Source organism: Vulpes vulpes, unplaced genomic scaffold (genome assembly GCF_048418805.1).
Source record: "Vulpes vulpes isolate BD-2025 unplaced genomic scaffold, VulVul3 u000000643, whole genome shotgun sequence".
Taxonomy (NCBI): Eukaryota; Metazoa; Chordata; class Mammalia; order Carnivora; family Canidae; genus Vulpes; species Vulpes vulpes.
Genome location: NW_027325793.1, coordinates 485,539 through 497,809, shown reverse-complemented (window position 1 = coordinate 497,809; position 12,271 = coordinate 485,539). Strand labels below are relative to the sequence as shown.

The 12,271-nt window shown below is 39.4% G+C and overlaps 1 protein-coding gene across 1 annotated transcript in view; it reads left to right on the top strand.

Annotated features, from left to right (window-relative positions):
* LOC140597409 (piwi-like protein 1) overlaps positions 1-12,271 on the top strand; it is a 35,054-nt gene that overhangs the window by 7,101 nt on the left and 15,682 nt on the right. The window contains exons 3-7 of the mRNA XM_072745668.1: positions 8,592-8,720; positions 9,315-9,529; positions 10,289-10,407; positions 11,037-11,117; positions 11,427-11,624. Of these exons, the coding sequence (XP_072601769.1) occupies positions 8,592-8,720; positions 9,315-9,529; positions 10,289-10,407; positions 11,037-11,117; positions 11,427-11,624 (742 nt within the window). The remainder of the gene's footprint in view (positions 1-8,591; positions 8,721-9,314; positions 9,530-10,288; positions 10,408-11,036; positions 11,118-11,426; positions 11,625-12,271) is intronic.

Below are 12,271 nucleotides of genomic sequence, written 5' to 3'. Positions count from 1 at the left end.
CATGAGTTATCCTCAGCCCTGTGAGAGCTCCAGGAACTTTTCTACTCCTTTCCTGTAGCTCTTTCCAAGGCTTCTGGTATTTTCTTCTCATGAAATGTACAGAGCAATACTCAGTGACAGAATTGGGAGATTCTTTGAGGTTTTACAGAGTTGTGTGTCTCTGCAACTACCCACTCCGCTCTCTTATTCTGACCTGTCAAATCTAGTTTTCTTGACTGCTCCCAAAATTTGGTCTCTATCTCTGCAACTTGGCAAGATGGCTTGATTCCATTACAGCTAACCCTCCTTTGTTGTTTGGTACAATTGAAGGGCTCATCTTTTTTGTGGTTCACTTATGCCAGGGGTCATAGTCCTATGTTGCTTGTTGTCCAGTATTTGAAAAATGTTACTTATGTTTTGTCTGCTGTCTAATTGTTTAACACAGAAGAGGTTTTTTTGTTTTGTTTTGTTTTTGTTATTTCCTCCTAACCAAGGTTGAAGTTCTAGTCCAATTCCACATGTTGAGTTTAAGGAATTGATGAAACATATAGCAAGGTGTCAAAACAGGCAAACATGGCCTTAGAAAGGAGCTTATTTTTATATTAAATTTCCCAATTATTTTTTAAGTATAAAATTGAAAGTAGAGAAATAAGTGATTCATTGGGAATTACTATATATTATATTCAAAAAGCAGAAGACTAAAGATGTAATTCTTGGGGAGTCATATGTAAGAGAAGAAAGATTTATAAAAGTAAAGTTATATGTTAAATAAAAGCAGACACAATTTTAAGAAATTTGGAGTTATTCTGAAAATTGATTGGTACTTAAAGGAAGAACCATGTTCTGATGTTTTCCCCTAAAATTTCAGCAAGTTCTAAAAAAAAATAAACATAAAAATAAAATAAAATTTCAGCAAGTTCTTGATTGAAAAATTTTAAAGGGATATTATTTTCCAATGAAATGACAGTTGGTATCAGACATTTGTGCCTGCTGACAAGACAGTGACATGGTACCACAACAAGTGCCTACGATTCAAATGGTGTCTAGACAGGAGGGATCATTTTAAACTTCTTATTTTTCACTGTCATCAAATTCTGTACCATACATTTTCTTTTATGCACAGTGATTAGACATAGATTTTACATAAAAGGAACATAGAGGGGACAATACTGTTGTATACTGTAAATAATTAGAGGAGTCAGTTTATTTAAGTAGATTGTTCAAGTTAAGTAGATGTTCAAGAGTATAGTCTATAGCTCTCTCATGAAGATAAAATCAAAACACTGAACTGTGACTTAATTCTTTGATATATACATGTACACATGCGTGCATATGTAAATGATTGAGATATGATACCAAATTAAATCATCTGTCAATCTAAAATAATTCTAGTAGACTAATTTATTGACTATTCTATTTCACTTCGCTTGATAAATATTGTTAGAGTTGTAAAACTAGAACCTTTAGTTTTATAATTACATTAAAATATATCCTTGACTCTATCTTTGATTGGTAGTTCCCTGGGAGATGAAGGAATTTTGTGATAAAAATATAAGTGAACATCTGAATTTAAAGAAACTTGTGGATTTCTAGAGAATTATAAATTATCCTTAAATTACCAAACTTTAAGTGATCAGAAATCATATAGAGCTAATCATGTCAGCTATTCTGAAAAAGTTGAATAATTTCCTAGTTAAGCCCATTTGGAAATGCACAGAGAAAAAATTTTAAATGCTTTAAATAATTTATTATATCTTTTCGGAAAGAAATTTCTGGGGTAAGTACAGTACATTTCAAAGACATAAGAATCATAAACATGAGTGGGAAATATCAGAAAGGGAGACAGAACATGAGAGACTCCTAACTCTGGGAAACGAACAAGGGGTGGTAGAATGGGAGGTGGGCAAGGGGTGGGGGTGACTGGGTGACGGGCACTGAGCGGGACACTTGATGGGATGAGCACTGGGTGTTATGCTATATGTGGGCAAATTGAACACCAATAAAAAATAAATAAACAAATAAAAAACAAAGACATAAGAATCAAATGATCACGTCTTTACTAATTTATTTTGGCATTAAAACCATGTTCATTGTGCGGAATCAGAAAAGACCCCGAATAGCCAGGGGAATTTTAAAAAAGAAAACCATAGCTGGGGGCATCACAATGCCAGATTTCAGGTTGTACTACAAAGCTGTGGTCATCAAGACAGTGTGGTACTGGCACAAAAATAGACACATAGATCAATGGAACAGAATAGAGAACCCAGAAGTGGACCCTGAAATGTATGGTCATCTAATATTCGATAAAGGAGGAAAGACTATCCATTGGAAGAAAGACAGTCTCTTCAATAAATGGTGTTCAATTTACCAACATACAGAAAAAAATTGGGAAAATTGGGAAAAAAGTTGGGAAAATTGGACATCTACATGCAGAAGAATGAAACTGGACCACTCTCTTTCACATACACAAAGATAAACTCAAAATGGATGAGAGATCTAAATGTGAGACAAGAGTCCATCAAAATCCTAGAGGAGAACACAGGCAACACCCTTTTTGAACTCGGCCACAGTAACTTCTTGCAAGATACATCAACAAAGGCAAAAGAAACAAAAGCAAAAATGAACTATTGGGACTTCATCAAGATAAGAAGCTTTTGCACAGCAAAGGATACAGTCAAAAAAACTAAAAGACAACCTACAGAATGGGAGAGGATATTTGCAAACGACATATCAGATAAAGGGCAAGTTTCCAAAATCTATAAAGAACTTATTAAACTCAACACCAAAGAAACAAACAATCCAATCATGAAATGGGCAAAAGACATGAAGAGAAATCTCACAGAGGAAGACATGGACATGGCCAACATGCACATGAGAAAATGCTCTGCATCACTTGCCATCAGGGAAATACAAATCAAAACCACAATGAGATACCACCTCACACCAGTGAGAATGGGGAAAATTAACAAGGCAGGAAACAACAAATGTTGGAGAGGATGCGGAGAAAAGGGAACCCTCTTACACTGTTGGTGGGAATGTGAACTGGTGCAGCCACTCTGGAAAACTGTGTGGAGGTTCCTCAAAGAGTTAAAAATAGACCTGCCCTACGACCCAGCAATTGCACTGTTGGGGATTTACCCCAAAGATTCAGATGCAACGAAACGTCGGGACACCTGCACCCCGATGTTTCTATCAGCAATGGCCACAATAGCCAAACTGTGGAAGGAGCCTCGGTGTCCATCGAAAGATGAATGGATAAAGAAGATGTGGTTTATGTATACAATGGAATATTACTCAGCGATTAGAAACGACAAATACCCACCATTTGCTTCAACGTGGATGGAACTGGAGGGTATTATGCTGAGTGAAATAAGTCAATCGGAGAAGGACAAGCAGTGTATGTTCTCATTCATTTGGGGAATATAAATAATAGTGAAAGGGAATATAAAGGAAGGGAGAAGAAATGTTGGGAAATATCAGGAAGGGAGACAGAACATAAAGACTCCTAACTCGGGGAAACGAACTAGGGGTGGTGGAAGGGGGGAGGAGGGCGGGTGTTGGAGGGGAATGGGTGACGGGCACTGAGGTGGACACTTGACGGGATGAGCACTGGGTGTTTTTCTGTATGTTGGTAAATTGAACACCAATAAAAATTAATTTAAAAAAAAAACATGTTCAATTATGGATCAACTTTCTATACATATTCCTAAGAACTATCCATCATTCCACAAGTTTAGATTAACTTTTAGTAAAATATATACAAAGAAACTGTAGTCTGTATTTTAAAGTTTTTTCCCCAAACCTATAGTAATTTTATTTATGAAGCAAAAATAAAACATTTATCTTTAAATTAAATAGCGTCATAATACCAACATTTTGGGAAGCACTTTATTCTTAATCTACGTAGGACTGGAATAAACATAAACTGTGACCTACTGTATCTTAACCCCTGAGAAACTCATATCCGCATGTACCCAAATGTATGTATAATTTTCAGAAAAGCATTGTTCAAAATAGTTTGACAGTAGGGAGTAATATCCAAACATTTTTCAACAACAGAATGCATAGAGTGTGGTATTATCATTACAATATTATAATTAAGACCTATAACAATAATTTAACCACAACCACACTCAAGAACATAACTGCATCTTATGATAAATTGTGATAAAGATGTAAGACATAGAAATACATATAATGTGATTTTTGGGGGGTAGTTAAGAACAGGTAAATCTAAACTTCATTCTTTGGGATGTACACCTGATAGTAAAACAAACAGAATAAGGAAATTATTACTAAGTTATGATAGGGTTCTTGCAGAATGATGGAAAGTGATTGCTTGAGGGTTTCTTGAGTAAGGCAATGTTCTTTTTCTTGGCCTAGATGTTGTTTATAGGATCACATACATTTTAATTGTTTGCTAAACAATTGTTTGTCAAAGCTGTGTTTGATGCACTTGTGTCTAATAACAAAAAAATTTTAAATATAAAATTTCAGAAATGACCGACCTAACAATATTTGGTATATAACAGGTTTTCAAGCTCTTTACAAGTTTCTGTACAAATGACTTTTTCTCTATGTCAGTTTTATCATTTGCTATGTAAATACTAAGTATCCTCTTCATATTTCTAAGCAGATTAATCTATGATTTAATCTTTTTATTTGAACAAACTTTGTTTAACCGGTGCAGCCCTGTCAATTTCCCCATATGTTGCTTTCATATTTCACTATGAACAATTTATCCCTCTCAAGTTAATATGGAAAAACATGGATTTTATTGATGATACATCTTGTGTTTAATTGTGAAGCACCACTGTGACTAATGAGACTTGTGTTCTTGTTATTTACTTGTAATTTATTAAGATCTGTCTTTGGAAAGGGGCAAATAGAACACATTATGTTGTTGATGACAATATTTGATAGTCAATAATCATTACCTGATTAAAATATAAGAATCAGGGATGGGATACTTATATCTTTTGTAAGTAAAAGCAGGAATATAGGCTGCAGAGAGAAAAAGGACAGAAAATCCAGGCCTATGAGATACTTGGAGATGGATGTCTGAGAGATCCAGATACCCAGATTCACAAAAAACAGTGACATATGGATTATGTGCCATATGTAATTTCTGAAAGAATTCCTATCTACTAAGTATCAATCCAAAAAGCAGTAATTGATGAATAGGATTGAAGTTCTTTCAATAGCCTGCTTTAAATATAGATGGTATAAAATCTGTTTCGTGAGAAACAAGATAATCTGATAGAAAACTAGCTATATGATATTAAGTAAATGGTTCTTATTTCTTCATATAAAAAGCACGTTACCGCCATGTAAAGCAAGTGATTCTTAGGTTGAAAACCTCAACATGCCTGGTTCTTGATGTACAGAATCCTTTCTGCATGAAAGAAAGACCTTGGATCTTTTGGGGTTTTTATTTGAGGATTCCAGTGTTCAGTATATTAGGAGAAAGTCTACCAGTGTAGCTGACGCAATAAGTTCACAATCTCATGTAGGCAGCTGCATCTCTGGGATGGCCAGCCCCAGGCTAATTGCCAACCAAGCAAAGAGTTCATTTTTGCCTGCGTTCTTCCAATGAGGATACAACTAGAATGAGTGCTGGTGTTGGGGGAGGCTAAACTCCACATCTACGCATCTTAGGTTCTCCCCGGGGGGACTCATTACCAAGAGGATATCATCAAAAGAAAAAATTTATAAAGGTTTGCAGTGCACATCACACCGAAGAAATCAAAAATAAAGAGGAACTCAAAGCAGCAGCTTAAAACTGCCGGCTTTATAGCGTCTTCAGCAAAGAACAATAATACATTTGTAGAAAAAATGATAGCCTAAAGAAAAGCAATTTTAGACTATCAAGGGCGGCATACTGGAAAGGTAAATATATGGGAAGACATTAACACTAAGATTTGTTTCTGGATTCCTCTTCCCAAAAATATATATACATATATATTTTGGGGTGGCATATCCCAGCTTCCTTCACAAGGCTTTATGCCTCGCTCTAAGGAATCCCTGCTGAGCCAAGCTCTAGTTATTGGTATTTGAGTTAAATTACAGTTATAGGTGGAATGGGTTTATGAGTCATTTCATTAGAATGTTTTCAAAAGATGTGCCCTTAGTCTCTTCTTTGACCAAAAGTGTGTGCAGAAGCCCCATCCTCTAAGGGATTGTACAGAATGTCTGAAGCTGTATAGAGTTGGGGTGTTTTTCCCCCCTCCTGAGGAAAGCAAGATTACTCTTTAACAGTTAAAAGCGTTGTTCCTATTAGGGATAATGTAACACCACGTCATCCTTCCTATATAGTACAATCATTATGCATACACTATAAAAACAGACTGCATGGTGACTAATTTTCAAATAAACCCATAGACTAAATCACAGCATATATAAATCATTTCTATCTCAACTGCTCACTTAAACCTGAACAAATTTTCTGGAAGCATGTTAATTTTCCTATGATACTCCTTAATATTTCTTGCAGAGCTGGTTTGGTGGTCACATATTCTTGCAGTTTCTGCCTATCTTGGAAGCTCTTTATCTCTCCTTCTATTCTGAATGAGAGCCTTGCTGGATAGAGTTTTCTTGCCTGCATGTTCTTCTCATCTAGGACCCTGAATCAATCCCGCCAGCCCTTTCTGGCCTCCCAGGTCTCTGAGGAGAGGTCTGCTATTAATGTAACAATTCTCCCCATATTCGTTAAGAATCTGCTGCCTCTATCTACTTTACAGATTTTCTCTTTTTCTATAGAATTTGCAAGTTTCACTATTAAGTGTTGAGGTGTTGAACGGTTTTTATTGATTTGGGGGGAGGACCACTCTATCTCCTGGGTCTGAGTGCCTATTCCCCTCCTGAATTAGGGAAGCTCTCAGCTTGGATTTGTTTAAATATGCTTTCTGGCCCTCTGTCCTTCTGGGTGCTCTCTGGAACCCCAGTGATACGTAATTCTTCCTTCTGAAGCTGTCATGTATTTCCCTTAACCTTTCCTCGTGGTCCTTTCATTGTTTTTCTCTGTTTTCCTCAGCTTCCTTCCTTGCCATCAAGGAGTCTTCTGTGTTGCTCATTCTTTCTTCCAGCACCTTATGCCTTGCCATTAGGACCCCCAATTTGGATTGCACCTCATTTAATTGATTTTTAACTTCAGCCTGATGAGATCTTAATTCTGCAGTTGTGAAGCCTCCACCCGCCCCGGGGGGAGGCAGGACCTCGGCCGTGTCCCCCGGGCCCTGGGCTCCGGGGCCTGTGCTGCCTGCACCGCGCTCCCGGGGCCTTGGCGGGCGCCCGAAGGCAGCAGGTGCAGCGCCCCGCCCGCCCGGAGCCCCCGCCTGCCCCCCTGCTTCTCCCTGAGGCCCCGCCGCCTGCGGCTCCAGCGCTGTCCCGAGCTGGGCCCGCGGGCCTGGGGCGCTCTGCCCCGGGCGTGCCTCGTCTGCTAGTGACCCCGGGAACCTGGGGGCTCCGCCGCCCCTCCTGGGGTTCAGCCCGACACCCCTCCTCTCCGGGGCTGGGCTCTAGGGGCGCCCAGGCTTTCCCGCCAGGCTGGAGCCATCTCCTCTGGCCTGCAGCTCCCCACCCCCCCACCTGCCCCAGGCTTCTTCCTTCCTTTCCCTTTCCCTTTCCTTTTCCCTTTCCCTTTCCCTTTCCTTTTCCCTTTCCCTTTCCCTTTCCCTTTCCCTTTCCCTTTCCCTTTCCTTTTCCCTTTCCCTTTCCCTTTCCTTTTCCCCCTTTCCTCCTTTCCCCTTTTCCCCCTTTCTCCTTTTCCCCCTTTCCCCCTTTCCCCCTTTCCCCCTTTCCCCTTTTCCCCCTTTCCCCCTTTCTCCCTTTTCCCCTTTCCCTTTCTCCCTTTCCCTTTCCCCCTTCCTGTCTTGTCTTGTTAGAAGCCAAAACTTTTCTCTCTGTAGAGTTCCGGCTGTTCTCTCTTTAAATCTCAGGTCACATTCGTAGGTGTTCAGGATGGTTTGGAAGTTCTGTAGGGAAGTTGGGGACCTGGTGAGGTGAGGACCCTACTCCTCCATCTTCATAAATCCCCTCTTTCAGGGTATTTGAAAGACTGCTTTGTCTTGTCCTCCAAATGGTGCCTCGTAAAGTCTGTACGCATATTTCAATGTAATTAAAAAATAGAGCCTTTTCCAGTAGCTGTTAAAAAGAACATCTCAGTTATTTTGTATCAAAGGCAATTTCATGCACTTTTTTTTTTATAAACTGCTTATTCAGTCAGCATTTTCCAGTGCTCCTGAGAGGGCAGTGAGGTGCCAAGTGATTGGCCTATAAAGCTGCTGGCTAAGGACAAAGTTTCTGCTTGCACTCCGGACAAGTGTCTGGCGCAAAAGCAGATTCCATGGGGATGGATGTGGGGCTGGCCAGGCCGGCCACTGATGTGGGGTGGGCTCTTGTTCAGAGGGGTTTCCAGGTCCCATTCCCCCTTTCTGGTGACCAATGACTGAAATACCCTTTGGATTGTTGGACAGTCCTAACTTTCCTAACTCCAGCGACCTCAACTTAGTTTTACTTAATAGCTGGTGTTTAATATTGTCCTTTGTGGTTTTATGTTTCCTCCCTTTTTTTATTGTATAAGACTCATGGCTTTCACATCCGTTTCCATGTAGAGGAACTCCAGCTGGCGACTAGACTGCGGGCAACCTCACTGAAGGAGAGAAAGCATTTTGGGGGCATTTTTCGAGACCATGTGGTGGATACCCGACAGTACTTGGAACATGTTAGAGAGTCCACGACAGGTATGCTGGCCATTAACGACCCAGCCTGAGGGAATTGTTCACGTGAAACCTGTGCATGTTTGTGTTTAAGAGTGTGTGTAAAACTTCATCCCATCACTGTGAGTGGAGGTAACCTCCCAATCTGCTTACGTTGTTGTAATGGCACCTGATTTTGCAGAAACAGAGACTATTAGAGAGTCCTAGATGGACTCTCCATTTTTCTCTTCCTTTTATAGCCACTAAGACAGAATGACCCAGCTCTTTGAATGCACTGAGACTTTAGATAAAAGAAACCTAAGCATAATTACAACATTTACATTATTCTGGCTCCCCACCCACTCCCCCTGTTGGAAGCCTTGTGTTAGAGATCTTTCTTCTGATCTCTTGTTAAATATTTTAATCTTCTATTTTAACTCTCTAAATGTCTGCTTGAGTGAGGACTCCTCTAAATGGATGATACATACTCTGGACATCAGCTGTATGTAAATGTTTATGTGTTTGGTGGTTAATATCCTTGTTTGGCCTAACTTTGGCTTTCAGTATTGGGATGTCCACATTATTTAGGTACAGTCAGTCTGCTTGTTTCATTATTGACACGTGAATTCATTTTTGCAGGCACGCTGGGTAGACCTGTAAAGCTATTCACAAACCATTTCCGAGTGACGTCCCGCCCCCAGCAGGTCACATATAAGTACAACATTGACTACATGCCAGACATCGAGGATGGAAAAGTTCGTTCAGAATTGCTTTTGCAGCATAAAGCATTTATTGGAGAGTGCCATATATTTGATGGGAGCTCTTTATTATTACCTCACAAGCTACTGTTGCCGGTTAAGTACTGTTATTGGATGTTTTCTTTTTAAATTTTATTTACTTGATAGAGCAAGAGAGAATGAGCAAGAGGGCGGAGGAACAGGGAGAAGCAGTCTCCCCACTGAGCAGGGAGCACAACTCGGGGCTCAATCCCAGGACCTGGGATCACTACCTGAGCCAAAGGCAGATGCTTAACAAATTGAACCACCCAGTCACCCTAGACATTTTCTTGACCTTTGTTCTCTTCCTCTCACATCTTCACTGTTTTAAAGCAAATACCATTTTTGTACAACGATTTGAGGAGACCTGAAGATCTCTTGCCCATGGGATTTGTAACACCCACGTGCCATGTGTGCTTATCACTGATGTTCCCTCCTGCCTCATGTCAGTGCTTTTTTTTATGTCAGTGCTTAAAATGAATCTGAGAGCAAAATATATACATGTTTTTACATTTTCAAAGGCAAATATGGGTCAAGTGCTGATGAAGTATTGAATAGTTTTTATCTTTCAGCAAAAACATTAGAAGGACTTAATATTTTTTCAATAAACATCTATTTACCAAATGGATAATCTACAGGAGCTCATTTAAGTTAAAAAAAAGTAGTTGTAAATGTTTAATTCTGACTCCTCACTTTAGCCTTATAAGTCTTGTATTGTCCCTGCATGTGTCACACTGGTGTGTTTTATACCCAGGTGACCTATTGATTTGTGGTTCAATAATGAGCTTATTGTCTTCGGAAGGACTGCTAGACCCTCTTGTTTTTTCTTTATCTCAGAAAACGGAATTGGTCAGCCTACTGAAAAACCAGGTTGTGAAGCTGACCATTGAATTCATCAGCGAACTCTCACCCAACTCACCAGACTGCTTACGCTATTACAACATTCTCTTTAGAAGGTGTGTTTATAAGCTTTAGTTTCCTTGAGATATGACTGTGTTCATGTGTCAGTGGCATTGAACATAGACATTTGCTCCTAGAATTTCATGTTCTTGACACCTCCTCATCCTGAGAGGGCAACGGATCTTGGGGATGAAATGGGACTTGACCCTCACCTAGACATGCTTAAGTTCTGTGGCCTATCCTCAGTATTCTCCCTGCCTACCCCCATATCCTGTGCCTGGACCTGCCTGGAAGGAGGAGCATACATCGAGTATGCATGCCTATGCATATTTCTCCCTAGAGCAAATGCACTGGTTTTTTATTTTGTAGTAACAGTGGTGGACAAATATCCCAAATTGGAGGCACATCATCTGCAAAAGATGTTTTGGTTCATTTCTGGGAATGGAGGATATCCTAATGGTCTTTCCATGACAGTTTGTTGTATATAAGGGAAAGGAGGGGAAAACAGAGGATAAATGGACCTTAATATCTACCTCACAATATAATTTACTTGTACCAGGTACATCTGTTTATTATGTGTAATACAAAGTTGCTGGCAGATTTTTCCCCCTAATGTATCCTCATGTGTATTACCAAATGCTTAATATTCATACTATTTCAACAAAACTTATTCTTCAATTTTTAGAATTTTGAAGCAGATGAATTTGAAGCAAGTTGGTCGCAACTATTATAACAAGCAAGAGGCCACTGAGTTCTTCGATCACAAGTTGGTATAAAATAGTTTCATGTAATGTTTGTAATGTATACATCTAAATCCCATAGATTCTCACATGCATACATATGTAGGTATATATGTGTAAGCCTGTGGTTGATGATAAAATGGTTTAACAAAAATTAGGTATAACTAGCACAGCAGGTAAATCTCTATTGGAAAGGTCCTTCAAAAGACCATTTCTTATTAAAAATAAGAGATGAAACGGCTTGACTCTCAAGTGCCTTTTTAGGGCCCTGTGACACTTGCTCTATACTCAGAGCTTGGAGTTTGATAATCCCATCTAACGTGTTCTATTTGCAGGCTGGTCATCTGGCCTGGATACGTTACTTCTATTCTTGAGTATGAAACCAGCATTACCCTCTGTGCTGATGTGAACCATAAACTGCTCCGAATGCAAACAGCTTATGATTTAATAACAGGTCTTCGTGATCCACAAACCAGAAAGGAAGATGTTGAGCAAGTTTCTAAAGAATTAATCGGGTCAATTGTTTTTACACTGTAAGTCTGCTTAAAAAAAAAAAAACAACAACAAACCTATCCCATTACTTTGATCACCACCCCCACCCCGAGAAGATGTTCCCATAGTTCTCAAACCACTCAGTAGTTAAAGTTCAGAAGCTGACCTGGCATGGCAATGGCCAAGTCAGTCCATGCTTTTCTCATCTAGGTCTATTGCATGAGAGAGGGATACGTGTCATTTGTAGACTTCGCTGTTCTTAATTCCTAATGCTGATCCAGTCATCTTGTGGAACCCTGTCCTGCACATAACAGAATATATTCCTTCCAAATTTCTTTTGCTTTGTGTCTAACTAGTTAAAAAAAAATCAGGGCTTAATTAGATAGAACCTATGGGCAAATTTCCACTTGAAGTTAGTTTTTTGCTCTCCCTTTAAACCAGACACTTTGAGTGTGGATTGAAAGTTGTTTAGCAACATCATCTTAAGAGTAAAGTTGAGGACTTTTGCTCCCTAATTTCAAAACATATAAAGCTAGTAATCAAGACAGTGGCAAAAGGACAGATGAAAAGATTGATGGAATAGAATTGAGTCCCAAAGTCAGTTTATAGTCAGTTTCTTTTTTTCAACAAGAGTGTCAAGACAGTTTAGAGAAGGAATACTCTTTCAGCAAATATTGCTGTGACCACT